Source organism: Pteropus vampyrus, unplaced genomic scaffold, assembly GCF_000151845.1.
Source record: "Pteropus vampyrus isolate Shadow unplaced genomic scaffold, Pvam_2.0 Scaffold2, whole genome shotgun sequence".
Lineage (NCBI taxonomy): Eukaryota > Metazoa > Chordata > Mammalia > Chiroptera > Pteropodidae > Pteropus > Pteropus vampyrus.
Window position 1 is genome coordinate 17,639,849 of NW_011888783.1, and position 24,849 is coordinate 17,664,697.

The window sequence follows — 24,849 nt, forward strand, 5'->3', positions numbered from 1 at the left end:
GAGTTGAGAGTGGAGTACTACGACAAATACAGGGGATTAAGTGAACAGTTACATACTTGAGTGCTGAGATCCACTCCCCAATTCCAGCCCTCCCACTTAGCTTCCAGAATGTTGGCAGAAAGGCCTTCACCTTTCAAGCAGGAGATTAGTAGAACCTGCTCTGGGCACTCTGAACAATCTAGGAAAAATGACCTAAAGATAGTGACAAGAGATTCTCTAGGATAATGGCCCAATCAGATTGCTTCACAGTTTAGAGCTGACTCATAGCAACCTGCTCCCCACCTCACTTGTGCAGAGCTTCCACTGTTTGTCTTGTTTTTACTTTGATTTTGAAATAATTTTATGCTTACAGAAAATAGTACAAAGGTAAACAAAAGTACAGATAGTTCCAATACATCCTTTGGCCAGCTTACCCTACTGTTAACATTTTAGACAATCATGATTTTATCATCAAAACTAGGATATCAACATTAGTAGAGTACTACTAACTGAAGTATGGATCTTATTTGAATTTCACCAGTTATCCACTAATGCCCTTTTCTCTGCTCTAGGATCCAGCCTAGTATTCCTTAATGTGATTAGTTAAATATTCTTAGTCTTCTACAATCTTGTGATAGTTTCTTGGTCTTTCCTTATCTTTCATGAGCCCCCTGGGCTTTTAAAATCCCCTACTCTTATTTAGAAGCAAACAACGATGTATTTCCAGATATCTGAGAAAGCCTCTTATATGAAAGATAAATATCAAATAAAAGAAAGAAACTTAGAGGAAACAGAATATACAGTGAAGAAAATTTCTAGAAAACTATTAATAATATACTCAAAAAATACTGCAACCATGCAATAAGAACAAAATGCTATTTTTAAAAATTTTCAGGAAACAAAACAGATTCTTAGAGATTAAAAATATTATAACAGAAATGACAACCTCAATTGGAAGGGCAGATAATAAACTTGAGGGTTTCTCTCAGAAAGGAGAGCAAAACAACAAAGTCCGGAGGGAACTTGGGCATTAAAAAACCAACCAAAAAAAAGAACATGATATTAACATGTGATATGTTTTATGAAGTGAGTACAGAACACAGGGAGAGAGTACAGTGGAAGATAGAGTGTGTGGGTTGTAGAGGGAGGGTCGGGAAATCCCTCTGATGAAGCTAAGACCTCAAGAACAAGCAAAAATTAGCTAATGAAGACCTGGGGAAGAGAAGTTCAAGAGTGAGGAAAGGCCTTAGGGAATTAGAGCACCTGAAAAGAAGGCCAGTAGACAGGAGTGGAGGACTGGAGAGTTGGGGGTGATAGATAAGGCCAGTGGGCTGTGGAGATCAAGATTGTCATGGTAGTGCAATGCGAAGCCAAGGAAAGGTTTTAAGGGGAAATGAAATGATCCAATACACTTTAAAAAAAACCACTTGACTGCAATGAATTGGAGGAAGCAGTTTAATGACTGTATAACAGACGCTCTCATCTAATGGATGTATCAGAATTTACTTAATTATTCCTCTATTTTATTGGACATTTAGGGTGTTTCCAGTTTCCTGAATTATAATATAAGCGACACTGTACTAGACACCCTTGAAACTAAGTCTTTGTTTGCATCTCTGGCTATTTTCTGAATACAGACTTTTAGAAATAGAGTTAAATAACTGAGTTAAAAAGTGTGAAATTTTCTGGCTATTTTAAAAAAATTGTTCTTAAAAGATAAAAATTTTTTAAATTTCTTTTTTAAAATAAATTCATTTATTTAAATTAGTTTCAAGTATACAGTACATTGGTTAGACATCTATATTGTTCATAAAACGATCCCCCCAATTGCTCCCTCCCTCCCTTGGCCATCATATTAATGCTAACTGCATTCCCTGATTTGATCATTAATTACGAAAAATCTACTTCACAAAATGAGTATTTCCCCACCTATTCAGTTAAATGATATCCATAGATTATCTAATTCAAAAAAAATTAAAAGTTACCCACTTATTTGTTTTTTTAAAAAATGGTAAGCACTTAAGTCAGCAAAATCAACAATGTCCAACTTCTTGGCTGAGATGAGCCACATTTTAAAACAATCAACATGCCAGCAAGCAGGCTGTGCTTCTGAATCAGATGACTACACATTTGGGATATCTTAAAATAACTTCAATGTAATGTACTCTCTTATGGGTATATCTATTTGTGGTTTAACTTTTTTATAACAACATTTTTTTTGTTGTTATAAATATATTCACAAATCTGAAAAAAATGCTTTGTCAGACCCTGATCCCTGATCCCAATGATGCATGCGCCCGTAGTCGTGTTCTGCCAAGCAGAGCTCCTGTTTTGCTATCCGTTCTCTCTTCTCATCTCTCACATGTGGCCTCTTTCACACGCACATTTACCTCTTTTGTTTCTCATCTTGGTGACTGGCTTCACTATACACAAGCTCCTTCAATGCTTTACCTACTTCCTCCCACTCACATTCTGTCTCTGTGTATACGTACCTCCTCATCTACAAGTTCTTCCATACTTATTTTCTTTTCAACTGATGTGATCCTTTCCTCCTTTCTCTCTCACACTCCTTCGCTCCCACTTTTGTCTGCCCTCGGACTCCTTGGCCCTCTCACCTCTCCTCTCACGCACTCCAACAACTGCTGTCCTGGTCCTAGTTCTGGAAAGGGCTGTTGGTCAGGAAATCTGCCAAGGTGGCTGAGAAGATAATTGGGGCAAGGGTGGGGGTGCAGATGCGTGGATGCTGGGCATGAGGAGACCAGGTGGCCAGCCAGGGTTTCCCAGGCCTCCGTGGCAGGAGGGGGTGGGCTGAACTAAAGGATGGGGCCGCCAAAGCAGAGGACAGGCCGAGTCCTGCTGCTCGACAGCAGGAGCGCACACAGAAACGCTCTGTGGTCTGAGAGTTGCCAGTTGGACATACTGACCTAGACAACCAATTAAGGCATGTTCAAGGTCTACTGAACAGAACAGCCTTTTAAACTAGGCTAAACCCCCTGTTAGAGTTGCTGATTTTTCTCTCTCTAAATTTTCTAGATTTATAGTCCAAGTAAGAACTGGAAGACAAATCAGACAAGGGTACTGAAAAATCTGACATACACTGAACATTATAGTTAATGTACTTTTGGAAACAAACCAGGTATGTGGTGAACATTGAGGCATCTAGTAGTTATGCTTAATGGGAATTTGTATTGGGAAGGAATTTAAGATCAAGGTCAGAAATGATTAATATGCATGCAGGAAGTCATCAACATTTAAGCATAAGCAATATGAGTCTCATTAAATCTTCAATCACTTCCTATTGCCTGAAGGAATTGGTGATAGTCTAATGATTAAAGCAGTAACATTAAAGTAGAAAACAATATTAGAAAATTATTCTGACCCTTATAAAAGAAGCTAGCGCAAGTACTAATCCACCTAGAATGACTTTGTAAGACTCCTGGGCAGCTGTGATTTTATTTTTTTTAATGTGCCCTGTCTCCTTGTCCCCTGAGTTAAAAGGCTTTGTTGAAAAGTGACTAGTGAAAGAAACATCCAAGGGCTTTCATTTTTTTAATCTAAGTAATTGATAATCTTTCTCACACTTCTCAACAGGCAATCATACTGCTATCTAGCTGTCTGTTGTGTCTCACACTTACTCACTGTGTCACCTGAGAACAGCACCTCCCTAACGCCCCAGCCTTCTGCTGTATCGCTCACTCACTTTTCGGACTGCAGCAGCCCTGCGCTCAGCAATGCCCTGAACAGCTGCTATTCAGAGCAGAAAGTAGGAGAGAAATGACAAGACCACAGAGAGGAGCTGTCTTTTGCAATAGCAATTCCTAGAGGGGCTGGTTTTTAGCAGTTGGCGCAGAGTATGGCGAGGGCGTTCTTTTTATCCCTGACCTATTTCTGTTTGATCTTATAGGAAAATCATAATCTCACTGATGACAGAGACAGGATATGTGATGCCCCAAATTCAGAATTATCACAATGCTGAATAGAAGAATAAGCAAAAGTGTGAAATATAGGCTCCAAATGTGAGAGATAAAAGGATTTTGAAAGTTAATTTTTCTAAGTTAATATTTTGGTAATTAACAAGCTTTGTTTTATGGATGGGTAGAAACTTTTAAAAATCACGATCGTATTACTAGTAGCCCTCCTTAAGGGGGAAAATCATTTAAAAATGCCTATGGTGAGACCATGGGTAACTTTTACTTTCTTCTTTATACATTTCTATAATGTCATAATAGTATCACTATGAATAGTTATCAAGGGCTTATTTTGTGTTGTGCACTGTGCTAAAAGCTGTTATAGCAGCCAGCCTCCAAGATGGTCTCCAATGACCCAGCCTCCTGCCATTCACAGACCCTGGTCTCCCACGCTGTGCTGGTCTGTGTGATTCATAGCACATGGCAAGGAAGTCAATTCTGAGGCTAGGTTAAAAAAGATTGTTCTCTGTTGTGGGCACTCTGGTTCTCTCTCTCTCACACAGGTGGCAAGAAAGTGAAGTCTCCACAAGGAACTGAGGCCTGCCAAAAGCCATGGGCATGAGCTTGGAAGAGGGTCTTCCAGCCTCAGTCAAAGCTTGAGATGACTGCAGCTCCAGCCAACAGCTCGACTGTAACTTCATGAGAGACCATGAGCCAGAGGCGCCCAGCTAAGCCATGTCCAAATACCTGACCCTCAGAAACTGTGACATAGTAAGTGTTTGCTGTTTGAGGAAATTTGTTACACAGCGATAGGTAACTGATACAGCTGCACAGGCATTATTTCTTTAATTCTCATAATAACCCACTAAGGTAGTTATTGTCTGGTCCCCATTTTAAAAGTGAAGAAATCAAAGCTTAAATAGGTTAACTAACATGTTCAAGGTTGTGCAACTGGTAAGCAGCAGCATCAAGATTCAAACCCAAAGAAGCCTGTCTTGAGAATCCACAATCGTAGACACTGTTATATAGCCTTTGTAATACTTCTATAATCAGAAAATATATTTTTTTAAGTATTTTCATTCCTAGAAAAAGAAATTGCCACTCTTCCTTCACTCTTTTCTCAGAGGTAGAGACACGTTCCCCACTGCCAAGGGGAACTTCCCCCCTTCTCCTCCTCCTGTTCCTTCCCACCTCTCAGGTCTGCCCTCTCTCCCCGAAGACCCTGATCTCCAGGACTTCCAGTGGTCCTTATTCTTTACCAATTTCCTTTCTTCCCTCTGCTTGTAAAAATAGCCAGGGCCTCTATTGAAAAACAAATAAAACATACATCCACACAAAACTTGTACATAAATGTTCACAGCAGCATTATTCATAAAAGCCAAAAAGTGGAACTAACCCAAATGTCCAACAATTGGTGAACAGATAAACAAAATGTGATGTATCCGTACAATGAAATCTTATTTGGCAATAAAAGGGGATGAAGTACTGATACATCCTACAACATGGATGAACCTTGAAAAAATCATGCTAAGTAAAAGGAGGCAGTCACAAAAGACCACATATTGTGTGAGTCTATTTATCTGAAATGTCCAGAATAGGAAACCTATAGAGACAGAAAGTAGATTAGTAGTTACTGAGGACTAGTGGGGATGGGGGTTTGGAGAGTGACTGTTAATGGGTAAAAGGTTTATTTTGAGGGCGATGAAATATAAAATTGATTGTGGTAGTGGTTGCACAACTCTGTGAATATACTAAATACCATTGAATTGTACACTTTAAATAAGTGAATTGTATGGTCTATGAATTACATCTCAATAAAGTTGTTATTTAAAAAGAACCAAAAACCCAGACACTTCTCACCACCATCACTTTTCATCCATTTCTTCCACTGCTAAAATTTTGGTCTAAGTCATTAGGCTTTCCTAGTGGCCAAATTCACTGACCTTTATGGAATCATCCTGAAACTTCCTCCTGAGACTCTTCCTGACTAGGCTATCCGTTTCTGCTAACCCCTTCTCTTCTGCTTTGGCAGCTCCTCTCCTTCCTTGGGTCCCCTTTCCAACTACCGGGTCCTGATTATTTTACCTCTGTATCATTGTATCCATCTCTCCCTTCTCATCCTGTAGTCATGGCACCAATTCAAGCCCCTATCACTTTGTTTCTGCCACCACCTCCTAACTGACTACAATGGTTTTACCTGTCCAATACCTCCAGAATATCACCACCAGCAGATTAAAATGGAGACACCATTTCACTTTTTTGTCAAAAACTTCAGCAGTTTCTGCTGCTTATAAGATAAACTCTAAACTGGCCTTCAAGGTTTTCCATGACCTGACCCTAACTTGTGTTATTAATCTTCATTTCCTAAAACTCCCCCACACAAACTCTCAGGTCCAGCCAAACCCAGTATTCCAGAACCCTCTAAACATGTCTTGACTTTTCCTATATCCACATGGTTTTCCCACCATTGCCCTGCATAATCCCCTTAGGAATGTCACCTCCCCCACTGCTCAGCCTCTCTGCTGACCATCTTACTCAGCCTTCAAGGCCCAATTCAACTCTCATTTCTTCTGTGATCACTCCAGCCCCAAATTATCTTTCCTTCCTCTTATTCCCAGAGCACTATTATACTGTTTTGCATTGTTATATGTATGAGGCTTCTTTTTCCAATTAAACTAAAAACTATAGAACTCAGTTCAGAAGACTCCAGCCTGCTACCCCCAAACCTTTCAGTTCTCTCTCTTCATTCCCACTATACCTGTTCTTTGATCTTGCTGAGAATTCTCATCTTAGGACAACTCCTCCCCCTCCCAAACTATCAGCCTCTTCTCTTTTTAATTCTACATTCTAGATTACTCATTGTAATAATAATAGACCCAGAAACAGCAATATACACAAGGTCCATGTCCTTGGGAAACTTCCAGCGTAGAGTCAACTCAAGAATTCATTAATTTAATGCCCCTGTTGCCAAACCCCACTTCTCTTACTCCCTCGTCTTGCCTGAGCATCCATCTGGAAAATTCCAATCAATCCAACTACCTACCCTCATTCTTTTACACACACAAGATGATGCCCATTTGGAGAAAATCACACAGTAGCAATGAATGGGGCCACTACGAACATACTGTCTCTAATTTCACTTGGATCTCAGCAGTGTAGGACAATTCTTCTATTATCCCTTATCAGTTTTCTCTCCTATTTCCCGATGCCCTACCTCATTTTATCTCTAATCTCTGCAAAAATGTACAGAAAGAAATAGAAATCATTGGGGAATGAAGAGTTTCTTCAATTTGCTGTCCTATCTCCCACCTGAAAATCTATCATTTGCATGCACATCTATCATTTCCTCCAACCCTAAGGGAGTAGGAGTCTGGAATCTTCACCTCTTCTCACACACATGCCTCAGCTGTCCCATTCAGGTGGTCCCTAAGTCTTGTATATTCTACTGCTGAAAGTAGCTATCTCCAACCTCCCCTCTGGCTACTTCCTAGCTCTCACTCTGGTTACCTGCCATATGACATGGCAGAGGCCCAGAAAGCTCTCACTACTCTCCCTGCCCTTGGACAAGAGGCTGTCTCTGCCTCTAGACTCCTTCATCTCACCAGGCCCTCCTTGCACAGGAGGACTCAGCTCAGTCTTCTCCTCCTGTGATGATCTCATTGCACCAGTTGCTTACCTCTGTGCATCTATCCTACTCTATTGTAATAACTGATTTACATGTCTGATTTCCATAAAGGACTATGAACTCATGGAGAACAAGAACTGAGTATTCCAAGTCGAGTGCAGTTTTAATGGCGCCTCCTCCACCACCTAGGTGCTTTTCGTGTTTCTCTAACACTGGGGTCAGGTCTTGCTCCCCATTAATTCATGCACTATTGCTTTGTGATGAGAAAATGCAGTTTACACGATTTTTCTTTCTAGAACTTACTGAGGTTTTTAGTGGTATAACTTATCAAGTTTTATCCTACTTCATGTATATTTGTAAAAAAAAACTTTAATACAAGGTATAAAACTTAATATTAAATCAAAATTACTAATTACAACATTCTGAACTTCAGAAACCTTAGTATGACTACTTGAACTGCTGAATTAGAATAATGCTAAAGTTTACCACTATGATTGTGGTTTTACTCATTTTTTCCTTTTATTTCTAACCGCTTTTGCTTATGTATTTTAACATGTTATTTGATTTATAAAGATTCATTGTTAATAACTTTATTGTATCATCACGAACTAGCCACTTTTCATTCATTCATTCATTCAAAAATCTTTATTGAATGCTTATCATATGCCAGGCATTATTCTAGGTGCTTGGTATATACTAGGAAACAACACGAACGAAAATCCTTCTCCTTGTGAAGAATGTGTTAAGTACTGTGACTAGGGCCTTATAGGACATTATAAGGACTTTGGCTTTTACTCTGAGTGAAATCAGTTTTGAGCAAAAGAATGACATGATCTGACCTACATTTTTCAAAGATCAGTCTGGCTGCTGTGTTGAGAACTGAATAAATGAAGGCAAGGGTAGAAACAGAAAGACCAGTAGTGAGTTATTGCCATAATCCAGGTAAGATATGTCAGTGGCTCAACTCAGGGTGGTGACAGTGTGGGTGACAAATGTCTACATCCTAGGTATACATTAAAGTTAGATTCAACAGGATTTGACAGATTAGATACAGAGTGAGAGAAAGGAATTGGGGGGCGATTTGAAGGTTTATGGTCTGAGAAACTGACAGGACAAACTTACCATCAACTAAACTAGGGAAGTGTTTGGAGAGGAGCAAATTTTAGGGAAGAGATTAGAAGTCCAGTTTTGGAGTTTTGAACATGTTGATTTTGAGGATGTTTATTCGACAGCCAAGTGGCAATGTTCAGTAGGCACTTGGATGTATGGGTCTGAAATTTAGGAGAAAAATCTTGGCTGGGGGATTTAGTATGGGAATCAAGAGCTTAATGGATGGTGTTTAGAGTCATGGGACTGATGAGATCATTAAGGGGACAGTGAGTATAGAGAGAGAAAAGGTCCATTAACCTCTTTGTTCTAACCGATGTTTTTCGCCCTCAATACTATTCTGTCCAATATTAATATTGCTACTTTGCTTTTCTCCATGGATATTTCTCTATTAACAAATTTGACCTTGGGTTAACTTTCTACCTCAGTTCTCCCTGAAACCTGATAAAGGTGAAATGTCAGCTATGATACTAAGTAATATCACTTAGGATAAAAATAACTCCAGATTGATAAAAATTCATCTAAACTATGAAATAATTATAAATACCTAGTGAAAAGCCATACTTTGTTGGGTGAGGTGACTCCAAGTTTTGCAGGAGACATTTTATTACTGCTTGCATTTACTCCATACAAGTGATTTTTTAGGTTTTCCACTGAAATAGTAGGATTATGTACTGTTGCAGTTACTATTGCTGTGTAACAAGTTATCCAAAAATCCAACAGTGTAAAAAAAAAAAAAAAACCCTAATAATTTTATGATGGTCATGGATTGTTTGGGTCAGGAGTTCGGAAATGAATGTCTGAGGCAACATGATCTCTGAGGTCTTTAGTCAGGAAGACCTGAAGGCTGGGGATGACTCGATGGCTGAGGGCTGGAATCATGTAAAGGCTCATTCATTCGCATGTCTGGTGCCTGCAATGAATGGCTCAAAGACTAGGTCTCCTGACTGGACCACCTTCAAGTAGCCTCTCCACGTGGTTTGGCTTCTTCACAACATGGCAGCCCCAGGGTAGTTGGGTTTCTTACATGGTACCTCATGGCTGTTCCAGTGAAGAAGGCAGAAGCTGCATCCCCTTTTATGACAGCCTTGAAAGTCACACAGCATCACCTCCTCCATTCTTTTTCAGTTGAAGCTGTCATTAGCCTAGATTCAAGGAGAGGGGATACAGATCCAACCTCTTGATGGGAGGAGTATCAACTTTGCTATTCTAAGGGAGATGCTATTTTTATTCAATCACATCTTACTTTGAGAAATTAATAAAAAAGCCAGGCATATTTTCCTTCAGGAAGGTGCTCATATAGACAAAATGTTGCACATATTTGGGGAGTTCATTCTCCCTTTCCCACTGCATTCGGAAAACAGCCTTATGATGTCACCATTCATTGATACACCCCACCAAGAGGGATTCCGCGTTCCTTCCCCTGAATCTGGGCTGCCTTGTGATTGCTTTAACCAGTGGAGAACTGAGAAAAGGAAAGTGACATTTCTAATGCAAGGCACTTTCGTAAGTTCTCTCACTTAATTTTCTTTTGACTTAGATAATTTTATACCCTCTACTTTTTTTCTAACAGATGAAGAAAGTGAAATTCAGAAAGATTAAGTTGTTTTCAATAGACTTAATTTTTAGAGCAGTTTTAGGTTCATAGCAAAATTGAGTGGAAAATTAAGTTACTTTAATTCATGTGATAAGATGTAGAAGGAGGATCCAAAATCAGATCTTTACCCAGTTGCCTTTTCATCTTATATACAATCACCCTTGGGATAATAAGAAGCATATTTATTCTTAGCACAAGATATGACATCTCATTTCTCTAATATGAATAATACTTTGGGACTCAACTTACAACAAACTCTGGAGTATGTTCAATCCTTTTTTACCCTACAATCTACTCTAAGTTGTAAGAGGAATTCTCTAAATTCATTTTTTAAAATGCTACTTCCATCAATAGCTTTTGCTCTTCTATCTTGAATCTTATAATCCTGTTTTAGAATTATATTTCAATACTGCATGAACCTTTCATACACTTTCAGAAAATTAAAGAAGTAGATACAAAATTAAAAATAAATCTATTTGATTCTAAACAATCTATTGGTCACTTTTGGAGGATAAATCCGTTACAGTAGTACCCCTTATCTGTGGGAGACATGTTCCAAGATCCCCAATGGATACCTGAAACTGTGAATAGTACCAAACCCTATATATACTATGTTTTTCCCTACATACATACCGATGATAAAGTTTAATTTATAAATTAGGCACAGTAAGAGGTTAACACAACTAAAAATAAAACAGAACAATTATAAGATATGTGGTTTCTCTCCCCACCTCACCCCCTTTCTCTGATAACAGGTCTAATACATTTAGTAGCCTCACTGCTAAGTGACTACTGGGTGGGTAGTGTAGAATGTGTATATTCTGGACAAAGGGATGACTCACATCCTGGCGGGACAGAGTAGGATGATGGGAGATTTCATAATGCTATTCAGAACTTCATGTAATTTAAAGCTTATGAATTATTTATTTCTGGAATTTTCCATTTAACATTTTGGACCATAACTGACCAAGGGTAACTGAAACCACAGATAAGGGAGAACAACTGTACTTTAAAAATTGGTAAATAAAGAGAACAAATCAAGCATTTAATTTTCCTTTCCAAGATGAGGTCTTGGAATCAAATATTTGATGAGAAAATTTCTCTCTGTAGACATTTTCTAACTAATGAATGAAGAAGGTATAATCAAATTAAAATATTATCATTTTGCTAACTACTAATGAATTAAAGGAGCCAGGTAATAATCACCAATAACCACTAACATCACAAAAAGCAACACCTTTTGAAGTATTCTTGACAAAAAAAGTCTAACCTAAATCAAACCAGGCCTTAGATCTGTCAGTTTACAGAGGAACATTTTTTAAATGACCCCATTGGACATATAATCAGCAGAATCCAGAATATGGAATGTTCCACAGGGCAGATTAACTAACCAATTGCTTCAATAAATAAATTTCAGGCCGAGGGTGGAGGGTGGGCAAGAAAGAAGGAAAAATAAATGTATAGTTTAAAAAAAAAATAGCATCATCTTTTATCCATGTTGGCATAACTGACACTAGAATTCCCTCTTGCTGTTAACAACCAGACAACTAGACAAAACATGAAGGAGCTATTTTTTGGCATTGGGTATTGAACAATGCAGGACGGTGAACCTTGAGAGTGAACAAATACACAAGATGAGCCCAGTTTGGCCCCAGCATTCTGCCTGAGGAAACCATCCCAATTGTGGCATTGTAGGTGGAGCCCAAGCCATGCACAGTACCTCAGTGCTTAGTTAGGGAGGCAGAGAGCAGACACCTGGCTGTCGAAGCAGCTGGAATTTGTGTGGCAGGGTACTGGAAAAGAGGCACAAGATCACCAGACAATTGCTGCAGGCTGAGAGCTGAGTAGAGAGATTCCAGTGGTTGCAACACTGAAAGAAGTCACAGATCCAGCACAACCAGAGTAGACAGACTTCACTGGGCCCCACAGACATTCAACTGAGACCTTAGAAAGACCACACCTGAGGAGTAAGAACCATGCACTGGCAGAGCAAGGGTGGGCAAATAAAGACCTGTGAGCCAAATCTGGTTCACTGTCTATTTTTGTGAATAAAATTTTATTGGAACATAGCTATGCTCATTGATTTATATATTGTCTGTGCTGCTTTTGCACTATATTGGCAAGGTCGAGTAGTTGCAGTAGAGATTGTGCAGCCCACAAAAGCCTAAGATATTTACTATTTGTCCCTTTACAGAAAAAAAATTGCTGATCTCTGCACTTGAGTAAGGGTTACACTCTAGGACTAACGTTAAAATAAAGAATAAAACCAAGCCTGGCAGAATCAAAAAGATTTGCCAGTAATTTAACTGTCTGCCAGAACAAAACTCTTTAAAACATATTTTAAAGGAAAAAATATATTATCCACAAGGTATTATCCATTATGTAACATATACAATTACATATTAGATAACAAATGAAGAAGCATAAAAATGTGATCCACAATCAAGAAAAAAAAGAGCAGTCAAGAAAACAGAAACAGACCCTGAGATCACCCAGATGACAGAATTAATAGATAAGGACTTTACAACAGCTATTATAAATAAGTATATTCAAGTACTTAAAGGAAAACATGGACATAACGAGTGAACTGGGAAATCTCAACAGAGAAATGCAAACTATAAGAAAAGAACCAAATGGAAATTCTAGAGCTGATAAGTACAATATATGAATAAAATAAAAAAGGCATCCTGTCATATTACTCAGCCATGAAAAACATGAAATCTTGCCATCTGCAACAACACAGATTGACTTAGAGGGTATTGTGCTGAGGGGAGCAAGTCAGACAAAGGAAGACAAATGCCATATGATTTTCTCTTACACGTGGAATCTAAAGATAAAAATAAACAAAACAGAAACAAACTCAGATACATTTCGATGGTTGCCAGATGGGAGGAGGGTTGGGGGGTGAAAAGGGGAAGGGATTAAAAAGTACAAATTGGTAGTTACAAAATAGTCGTGGGGATGTAAAGTATAGCATAAAGAATATAGTCAATAATATTGTAGTAACTATGTATGGTATCAGATGGGTACTATGATTTATCGGAGTGATCACTTCGTAAGCTATATAAATGTCCAATCACCATGTCATATACCTGTACGACATGTACAGGTATGCTAACTGTAACTGAAAAATAAAAAAATTATTTTAAAAAGACTCCCTTTCTTTTAGATATAAATAACAAATCTACAGTTGAAATTATGATAGCTGGGATATGCTTCAAAATAATCCAGCTTGGGGGAGGGAAAGTTGCTAGGGACAAAGATGAAACAGAAGTGGCCATAAATTGGTGATTGTTGTAACTAGGTGATGAGTATGTGGGAGTTTAATGTACTGTTTTCTCTACTTTTGTGTATGTTGGAAATTCTCTATACTCAAAAGCTTAAAAGGAAATCCAATCTCTACTAGAAAAAGTTGTTTTAACTCAAAAAATAAAATGTTCAAAGTTCTGCACACATATTATTCTCCTCCCATCTTTGCCAGATATGTTACATTGACTAAGATATATAACACCTAACCTACATTTTCAAAGATTTCCAATACTTGGGGAAAGGGACCATTTCATAAAAACTGAATATTTAAGTAAATACCATTTTCTCTCTCCTCTCCTCTTTCCTCCCTCTCTCTCTCTCACTCTCTCTCTCTATATAAATATATATATATTAGTAAGTACTTTACACACTTAGACATACACATGGAGATATCAGCACTTGATTATGAAAAATAGAACTATTATTAAACTTGCTTTTTCCAAATAATATATGTTGTAGATATCATTCTATGTCAACAAATACAGGTGAATATCATTTTTTTTAAATGACTGCAGAGTATTCATGATTGAGGGTCTACATGTCCTGTACTATGCACTGAAATTTCATAATTTCAATGACAGACAGGAGCTGTGTTATAGAGCACTGTTTCAAATAGAGGAAAAATGTTAGGAGCAAACATGGCTTTAGGGAAACATCTGACTTCCGGGACTTTAGGGCCAAGATTTGATTAAGTATGTCTTAATTTATATAGTAACAAGCCATATTATAATACAGTTGAAAGATATCTATTAACAAATATCAATCATATGGCAAAAATTCATTTTCATTCTCTGGCTAGCAATATAAAACGGTTTAAGTCACAGGAGGCTCCTTATTAATATTAGCATTTTCCAAATCACACATGGACTGCATCCCCAAATTTAATTCTAAGTTGGTGTGGCAAAACTGAGGATACACTTCCTACATAAGCTATACAAGATAGTAAGGATCTCAGGTCAGTTGAGAAAAGTTTAAAGCACTTAATTCGTGATGTACAATAGCCCCTCCCCTACCTAGAGGTTAAATTTTTGAAAAACCACTATGGTAACCACCATAGATTCTCAGTGGAAGAATCAATGGCCTTAGAGTCATAAATAAACAGAAGCATTTATAAATATTTTTTACATTTGTTAAAATAAAAAATAAAATATTAGTGGCATTATATGCATCTTAAATTATAGTAATGAGTCTATATAAGTAATTTCCATTTACGGTTTTCATGGAAATCTTGAAGATGATCCTTTCTTATATTACAAATTATACAGACATTTTGCTTTGTTACAGAGTATATGCATAGTAAAGGACATTTTCCCCCTGGGTCTTGCCCCAGTCAAACATTTAATGCCTTTTGTATTTCTTTCTTTAAAAAAAAATTTTTTTAAGTAAAAAAAATAAAGTTACCGCTTTGGATAACAAAAAGGCTATCTGCTCAGTGTATGAAATTCAAACACATCAAGTACATAGAAAATAAAAATCAATCCAATCTCACCATCTAGTACACCAGCTATGAACATCTGGGTAAACATCATTTAGAGTTCTCTGTGCATACATACACATAAGAAAACAAAGATATGTAATTTTACATATGTGAGATACTGTTTTATACCCTGCCTTTTCAGTATATGTTAATGACTATTTAAGTCTACAGTACATCTATGTCATCTTTATTAATAGCTGCATAGCACTCCATGAACCATAATTTATTTAGCCATTCTCTTACCAGTGGACATTTCAGATTCTGTCCAATATTTCCAATTTTTATTATTATTATAACATTTCATTTTATTCATATATCTTTGCATGCTCATCTTGTTGTTCTCTTATACTAAATTCCTAAAAGCATAATTGTTAAGTAAAAGGTATATATACCTTACATCTTGATACACATTGCCACATGGCCCTCTGAAAGGCCAAACTACTTCACACACACACCAACTGTGCCTTTCTTAGACTTTCTGCTGGACTTGCCAGCAGTCTGCTCCACCTCCTCGCACAGCTTCGGCTCCCTCCACGTGAATTGTGGAAGGACAACAGGATAACGCTTAGGTCTAAGTGTTTACTTCCACCAGCTTCCTTCCTCTCTCTCATGGCTATACAGCTTTAACTTCAAGCACTTCTTTTTAGATTTCTTCCTTTCCTCCACTCTAACCTCTTTTTTTCTAATAATCTCCAGTAAATCTGACACACAATTCAAAATTACATTTCTATGGAGAGACCATGCCGCTCAGTGCAGAGGAATGAGCATTTAAAAAAAAAAAATCAAATTTATGTTCACATGCCCATTTTGCCCCTTACAATCTGTGTGAACTTAATTAAATTATTTAACCTTTCTGCCTCACTTTTCTCACCCGCGATCATGGAATAACGTCTAACTCATTTGGGTTTTTAAAGGTAGCTAGCATAGGTAAGGTCCTTAACACACCATCAAGTACTTAGAAGGCACTTAATAAATGGTGGCTATTGACTATGAAAATAATATTTACCTCGCAGGGCTGTTTACATCTAAGTAGTCAAACTATGTTAGTTCCCCTTTCCCCATCCTTGAAACAACTTCCTAGTTCTTCCCAACAAAGATTCAGAAACTAGTTCAAATCCAACAAATATTTTCTTAAGTCAGTTGCAAAAGCATTTGTACATTTACTAAAATCTCACCATGCACACAAAGATAACACTTACTGAGAGCTACCCAGACATAACTTCTCTTCTTCTTAACCTTAAATCACTGGAAGAAAACAGTCACATTTTGCAAGTTCCTCAAAAGACGTGTTGTATCGTTACAACAGACACAAGTTGCCTTCTCTACGGCAACGGGGTGTGCAAGCGCATTTCAGAGTTACCATGGTTTTATCGCTCCGCGGTCAGAATAAATAAGTTTGCAACGCTAATTATACAATTGAGGTAGGGGAAGAAAACTTCAGAGAACGTCCCAAACATCTCAAGGAGTGCCTGAGAATAGATGCCACGCAGTGTCGTGGTCTAGGCGAGTAACCAGTAAACAAATGTGTTGTTTGTTCCTGCGGCGTGTCGATGTGTCATCGAGTGTGCCTGAGCGTGTCCGGAGTATCTGAAAGTACATTCGTGTGCGCCGAGATGTCTGAGCGGGAATGTGTATCCTTTTGAACCCTAATGCACAGCTAGTAGGCAACGGTAAGAACCCCACGGTGCTGTCATCCACGTGCTTACCTCCACGGACGAGCAGGTGGACGCCGCTGGGCGCCGCCATGTTGGCGCAGGTCACGTGGCCGCAAATCCTCGCTCGCCGCCCCGCCCCTCCCTCCGGAGGTGTCCAGTCGCAGCCTTGCCGAAGACCGGAGGCGCCGAAGACCGGAGGCACCGAGACCGCCCGAGGGGAGCGCGCGTGCGCGCAGGGGGCTGACTGCGGGAGCTCCGGCGGCGGAACGGCTCTGTCCTCGGGGCCGGCGAGGGAACCCGCGGCCCGCTGAGCCGGCTACGGCCGCGAGAGGCGGGCTCCAGCCGCGGTTCGCGAGTTCGCGCTGAGCCCCCGCGCCCAGGTGGGATGGAAGAAGCCGGTCAGGTAAGGGTGGCATCCAGTATTTGTAGCATCAACATTTTGGTGCATGGAAACGTGAAGTTGGGAGGAAAAAATAAAGCACAATCTAGCGTTCAACATAGCACTTTGCATCGTTTGCCATTTTTTTTTTTTTTTTTTTTTTCAATTTAAGGAATTTAATATACTCTGGACCAAAAGATGACCAGTTGCCTAGGTTTTTTTTTTTTTTTTTTTTGGTAAATTATTTCTCTGGATTCAGTTGAAAGGTAAAATTTGGTTCAAAGTCACCACCTGCCCCTTGGTTGTTCCAGAATCTACGTTACTCAGCAGAGACTCCAGGCAAGACAGGATTTATATGCAGCTGCAAAATCTATACTGGGTACCCCAGTGGGTATGTTCAGGGGACTTATTCCCCAAGGACGCCTCCTGCTCAGCGGTATTAACTGGAGTCGTAATCCTAAATTTGACTTTTAAGAATGTGATGATAACGTCTGCCAATTGTGCTGCCAAAAGATGTAGCCTGCAGAATGCCAATTCTGAGTCAAGTAAGGGAGCTGATGTATCCCTAGTGATGGCGGTGCCCATTTGTACCAAATTCACTTTTCCTCTTATCTGCGTTCTGGGGCAGATTTCATCTTATCATGGACCAGGTATTATTCATCTTGGTAGCCTTGTGCCCAGCAAAGAACCTGATAATTCAAGGAAAGTCTGGTGAAGGAATCGAACGCTCCATGGAACCAGTCAAACCAAGAATGTAACAGATTCCCGGACTTTAAATGCAGTGAAGATTGATAAGGATTCTTGGTAAATGTGTGTGATATTTCCTAATTAATTTTTAAGAATTCAGTTTAATTACACACTCAGTGAAAAATTCAGACAGTTCAGAAATGAGTAAATGAAAAAGTGCAAGTCCTCTTCCTCATTCTGTCTACGCCCCACAGTCCCACTCTCCAGTTAACCACTGTGTGCATCATCCTTTTACAGGCGAATGTGTGTAAATATTCTAAATGGAATCACATTTAGAATATTCTAAATGGAATCACTGTTACAGTTTGTTTTTTCCACTCATCATAAGCATCAAATCTCAGAACACTTAGCTCAGGCTCATTCTTTATAATGACTATGTAGTCCTGATGTTTTTACTTTTAAAAAGAGTGAATTTTGGAAGTTCATTAGGGAACATACACTATACTTCTCGGAGACCCAGTTTTGGATGCTTTTGGGTCACCTTGAAAGATAAAGAGAAATAATGTTTTCCACTGATGTAAACAAGACAGACGAGACTGAGAATGAAAAGTATTCCTACATGTTATTTCAAGCTCCACCTTTTTAAAACTCAGATCAGTTCCAAGGAGAAGGTCTTTGAATGAGGTAAATCTGTCCTCTGTATAACTGAAACCAACAATCTGAATGGAGCAAGGGAGCCTGAGAGTTAGCAGGGCACAGAGTCTCAGGAAGTGTGCGGGGAGGGGCGGGAGGCAGGGGGACAAAAACACCTAGAAATCCCTAGCAAAAGGTCAGAAGGCATTAATCCCAATTTTGAACACATCTAAAATTGAATACATGTTCACATGATTCAGGTCAGCCAACCTGTGGAAAACAAGTACACAGTTTATTCACCTGCAACTAGAAAGATAAGGAAAAGGAAACACTATGAGGACTCAGGTAGCACCACCTTGGTGGAATGCCCAAGAAGTTCAGCATAGAATGTGGATATCTAAGATAAGCAAGAAGTGAAGCAGATAGGAACTTGCACAGGTGATAGCTCATCCACCGATCCTTGATTTGGCTGTTTTCATACTATGTCCTTCTGACATTAGAAGGATTAAAAGCTGCCAGCATGTGTCCTCTAAAATCAATTTATGATATATGTACATTGACCAATAGGATAAAGAGCTAGACCACTGACATCTGAGATCCCTTGCAATTCTAATATTCTGTGATCCTGGGCACACAGGGCATTATGCTTTCATTTAGATGAGTAACCAGTGCTGATTCACTTCTCTACTCCATTTCTGCCCATCTTCCTACTTGTGAAATGAAGTTTAATTATATTGTGGCACCTCACTGATTTGAACTTCTGCCATTATTCAGAATTTGTACTTGGGATTCTTGAATAAAAAATTGAATAATTTTTCAAAACTAGGTTTCAGAAAATAAAGTATAACTTCTTAATATCTTCAGTTTCTGTGTCCAAATATTCATTCTTCAGTGGTAAAATATTTTTATTAATTGTGATTAATTATTGTTTTATAGGTCTTTTACCTTCATTTTTAAAAGATCATGTCTTATTAGTATCTTTTAAAATCTTTTTATCTTTTATAAAAGAAATAAATCAGAAATAAATTCTGATATTCATATTTTTGAAGTCAGTTTTTCCTTCCTCCTTCGACTTAATGATATTTTATTATAGACTTATACTATATAACTTTTTCAAGTTATATATAGTTTATGATATTTAAATTATCTCGGTTTCTGTAATGTACATATTGCATTTGTAATTCACATTCACATTTTTAAAATGCTCTAGGCGATTATGTGACTTGAAATCCTTTAAAAATAAATTTCGTTTTGTAATACATCATTCTGTTACTTGTTTCACAAATTTAGATTTTAAAATACTCATTAGGATTACCTATAATGCAAGATACTTAAAAACATAGGCTATAGAATAAAGACTAAGGTGCTTACATATTTGTAGAAGAAAATTGTTGTATATGAACGCATTGTAAAACTAACTGAAATACTGTGGTATTTTCTACTGGACGCAGAGCAAGTTCTATGGCCTGTTAAGTAAGCTGGTGCTCTGGGACCTGCACAGCTTTCGTGGGGCTATCGTCTTGCCTTCATTCAGTCTTCCTGACCTTGCTTATCAGTTTTGCCCTCTGAATCAGAAAAAGTGGTCTTTTGATTTGATTTCAGGATCGTTTCTTAGCATTTTACTCTATGGTTTGAAAAGAATATTTTCAGTCCTGCCCACTAATTTGTCTAACCTTAGTATGAGGAAGTACTTTTATTTATTGACATTTTTTAAGTTAAATGAACATTCTTTCCAGGAACTGGGAGTCCTGCATAAACATAGTCTGTACGTACTATAGGAACCTGTCTCAATAGCTGATTGGACCAGACCCCTGTAAATGAGTAAAGTGTCCAGCTTCAAATGATTACGTGTTCAGGCAGAAAGTTTCTAGGGCACTCTTTTAGCCAACTTGCTGGCAGAATGTCATTTTCTACACTAATCATTTGGTATGTTACTGGGTAATATGTTACTGGATAATTTAAGGGTACCCTTAGCGAAAATGTGTAAATGCCTCATATTTTTTGAGGGAAAGTGATGCCATACACAAGGCAGTTATAAGAAATCAAGAGGATTTCTCCTTGTTGCTTGTTCCCTATTTTCTTGATCTATAGCAGTGCCAAGAGAGAGCTGGGGGACAAGGGAGAGGGGCTTTAGTTGTAGGTGACCCTCCTGCCCCTCACATTTTTGATTTATCTAATGACATTTTCTCAGTCATATAATTTCTATGCAAATGAAACTTTAAGCCCCACCCACTTCTAACAAGATTGCCCTACCTGATCCTATGTTGAAATTCTGAAGATTTCAGGGACCTACAGCCATCTATAGGGCTAATCCAATGGGCTCAGCAAATAACATGCTACACCCTCCTGAGCAGTCTGTCAGGGTAAGCAGAGTAGAATAGGACCAGACAGAGCAGACTTAGCTGTAGGGTAAGACCAAAGTATTGTCCTACAGGAGTTATTGCTCTCAAGTCCAGTCTGGCCAGTATTCTTTTCAAGCTGGTTCAACCCCTTGGCTTGAAAGATACTATGGGAGATTGTAATCAGAAATCATGCAGCATAACAGCCTACCCATTCATTGCAGGAGTAGTTACTCACCTGGAATGGTTGGCAAGAGCCAAGGGAGGGAAGGTCTGGGAAGGCTATAGGGAAGAGGATGTGGATGGTCCCAAACCTCACTCACTGATGCATCTGAGTTTTCTGATAAAACTGCTCTGAGGTTAGTTGGATTAAAGCAGAATCATGCATTTGCCCCATGAAATTTAAATAAAAATATGTATCATTAGCAACTGCCATCTATTCACATTTAGCAATCCCTGGGAAAGTAGCACTTGCTTATATCCTTCTGGAGAATGAAGAAGTCCATTCAGAGTAAGGAAGAAAGGTAAAAAGTTTCCAAGAGAATTTAGTGATCAATCAGCCAATCATATATACTTAAGTGCCTATGCTAGGCTCAAAGGAGATAAGATATGATTTTTGCTCTTAAGAAACTAATTGAAAATCTGAGACTAACATGCTCACAAGATTGTCCACAAAGGAAGACCAAATACCGCCCCATAGGAGTAGTGCCAGGAGCGAGGGGTCACAGATTCTGGCTATCCCTGGCTGCCAAGAAGTGAGAAAAATGCTAAACTCTAATTATATAAGTTCCCAGGAGATTGCACCTGTTAATCTCCTTCATTCCTTGCAAAGATGAAGGTGAAAGGGAAATATGCTTCCTGTAGCACCTCTAATCCACATTTGTAAAAGAAAAAGGAAAATGCTCTCAATTTCCTTGTTGAAATTTTTAAAAAGTGTTTTGGTTTTTCTTTTCTGTTTATACATATACGTAATATGTACTCTTTAAAAACATTTTTAAAATACTGAAATGTATAATAGAGAAAGTAGAAGTCCCCCCAGAAAACCTCTCTCCACGTAATCACTGTTAGCGAGTTGAGGTACATTCATCCAGTTTTTTTTTTTTCTACAATATACCATTTGCTAGACTTTCTAAGGGGAGCTATCTGTTTTTACCATGAGCACATACATATCTGTATACAATAAAAGACAACAGACTAGGCAAACCATATGCAAAAGGACAGGAATGAATAATATTACCTATGTCTTTATAGCAAGCAGTCTACTGTGCAATCTCTTTTCCTTTTGTCTTCACTTTGCACTTGTTTCTCTTCTTTCATTGTTTTCAACCCTTTTGTAATATTATTTTACTGTTTTTTTTCTTTCCCTCCTGAAGTGATGGTACATTCCTAGTTACCTTCTCATATTTTTCCATCTAGCTTATTCTTTTGCTGAATTTCTGGTTCTGTGTTTGCTGTTTAATTCTTAGTGCATTTGAGTAAAAATACATAGTTCTTTAGGATTGTGTGAGTTTGACCATTAATGTCAAAAGGTTGAAAATATTTGTGATTTTGATGTAGCCTATCTTTAAGCATGAAACAATACTCTTTGGTCAGTTAACAGTTATGCAAAATACACTGCAGTAAGACTCTCAAAGTAATTATGAAATAACAAGGGATTTAATAATAGAAAAAGAAAACTAGCAGTATGTCCCTTTCTTCCCTCCCACTCTCCACCTCCACTCCCTAGACTGGCTGACAAACTAAGCAGTAGTACATTTCTTAACTTCTGCTCGCCTCTCACTCAACAAATTCTGTATTCAAGATTGACACTGTTGAAACAAACAAGAGGGCAGATGCTGCCTCCACCTCTCTTCCCATTGAGCTGAGCTGCTCTGTGCTCACCCCATCCACTTTAGCCCAGAGAATAACCTGTCTGGAGACCATTCTCCTCATCTGAAGCACATACAAACATCACTGCAGTTTCTTTTGCTCGATAAAGGATAAAGGAAGAAAAGCGGCAGCTGCTCTAGGAACAGACAGCAAACAAGCCTCACTGGGGTGGCCCTACAGCCTTCACAAAGGGGACTCTGAGAGCCAGGCAAACAAACTGTACAGCCCAAGACTTCCACACAGATTCACCTGCCAAAATTATTAATCAGAAATCTAAAGAACTGTCCAGGTGAACTGAGAGTCTAACCAAAGCACATTTTCCAACTGGCTTTTATTAAGTTGGAAGAGAGAGTATACAGTTGAAGAACTGGAAAGGGCTTCAAAGATCACCTAATCCAATTCTAACTCTACCCCTTCCGATTTTAAGATAAAGGTAGGTCCAGAAAGGTTGTAAGACAGAAGATTCATCCCTTTTCCAGCCTGTGTACATTATAACACTGTAGGTTTCAAAAAAAATTTTTTATAAGACATCTATATGGCATTCCTTGTAGCATCTTATACAACATAGCTTTTCAGATATTCATGAAATAGCATTACACTTTTATTGCATTGTATTTCTCCACAGGGTTAATGGAAAGCCCCCAAATTATGACATAAAAATTCTAAACTTTGGTTTTTCACTTAGTGTCTGTTGATTCATAGAACCAAGATAACAAAAGTAGAGACAATTTGTTTTCGATAGCCAAAAATTGCATGGGTGGTTAACCATGATTCTTTGAGAATCGGTCTCCAAAGAAAAGGACTGAGCATCGCTTTTATTCATTCATTCATTCATTCATTCATTCATTCATTATTTATTTATTTAGTTATTTATAAGAAAGCTCTTCACTTTTTTTGTTTGTTTTTTTGTGAGTTCTGCTTTGTGGAAGTCAGGCTGAGCGCAGTCTCGCTATTTAATGGTGCCACTTGTCTGCTTCAGGTAAACTAATTTAAAAATTTTCCTTGGTTTACAGTTGTATTTCATTTGACAATTATATGGAGCTTCAGTTGCTGTACAATATAATATTATTTAAACAAAATTTCATTTAAAAGTAAGTTTTTAAAAACATGCAGTTACAACAAGATTTATAATGAAAAGCAAGTCTCCTATCCCACCTTTTCCTAGTCTGTCTGACTCCATACTCAACCACTTTGAACTATTTCTGTTCCTAGTTACTGCTCAAAGCCATGCCAACTGTAGTTTATTATATTTGGACTCTGACTTTCTTGTACTCTTTTTCTTTCTGGAGTTAATAATTTTCTATTGTAATTTGGACCAATTCCAAGACATGCAATTCATTTGCTATCTCATTTCTTTTTGTTGGAATCAGATCAGTTTTATTATTTCTTAGATTCCACATCATACATGCACTTTGATTTTGCCTTCATGCTGCTAAAATAGATCTACAAGTAACTTTATCAGAAAGGTGTGAAGTAAGACTTCCGGTTTCTTAGATCTTCAAAACCACCTTTATTTTATTCTTACACTTGACTGATAGTTTGGATATAGGATTCTAGATTCAAAATAATTTTCCATCAGAATTTTAAAGATATTGTTCCATTGTCTTTTAGCATGCAGTATGGCTGATAAAAAGTCTAATCGTATTTAAATTCCTTTCCTCTCCCAGGTTACCATGTTTTTCCCTTCTGAAAGCATTTAGGATCTTTATTTTATGCTCATTGTTTTGAAATTTAATAATTTAGCCCATGTGTGGATCTTTTTGGGTAAGTGGTATAATGGTTAAGAACCCATGTGAATTATACTGCCTAGGCTAAAATCCTAGCTCTGCTGCTTATTGTTTGACCTTGGGTGAAATAATCTCACTTGAGGCTAATATCAGAAGGTTTTCATGAGAACCAAGATGACTGATGTTAAGTACTCAATAAATGTTAGTGATGATGATTTAATCTTGCTCAACCTTCAGTGAGCCCTTCTAATTTGAAGATTCATTTCTTCAACTCTGAGGACTTATCCTCTCATTCTTTGATAACGTCCTTCTATTTACTTTTTCTTTCTGAAATGAAAATAAGCTGGTTTTCAGATTTCCCACATTGATTTATCTTTTCTATCATATTTTCTTTTTGATGTTCTGGGAAATTTCTTCAACTTTATACCCCAAGTTTCTGCCGCTTGAATTAGAACACTCATTTTAAATTTCTAAGAGCTCTTTCTTATTCACTGATTATTCCTTTTTCATAGTATTGTTTTGGTTTCATATATATATGCAATATCTTCTTTCTCAATT

General features: G+C 38.0%; 1 protein-coding gene across 2 annotated transcripts in view; it reads right to left on the minus strand.

Annotated features, from left to right (window-relative positions):
- The window catches only part of METAP1D (methionyl aminopeptidase type 1D, mitochondrial), a 67,637-nt gene extending 50,816 nt beyond the window's left edge, over positions 1-16,821 (minus strand). Inside the window, exon 1 of one of the 2 annotated variants that reach the window (XM_011357558.2) lies at positions 16,709-16,821. In XM_011357558.2, coding sequence (XP_011355860.1) covers positions 16,709-16,748 — 40 coding nt within the window. In that variant the 5' untranslated portion in view covers positions 16,749-16,821. Of the gene's footprint in view, positions 1-16,201; positions 16,332-16,708 lie in introns of those variants that run through there. The other variant, XM_023529499.1, reaches the window with a different exon arrangement.
- Between the last annotated feature and the right edge of the window lie 8,028 nt (positions 16,822-24,849).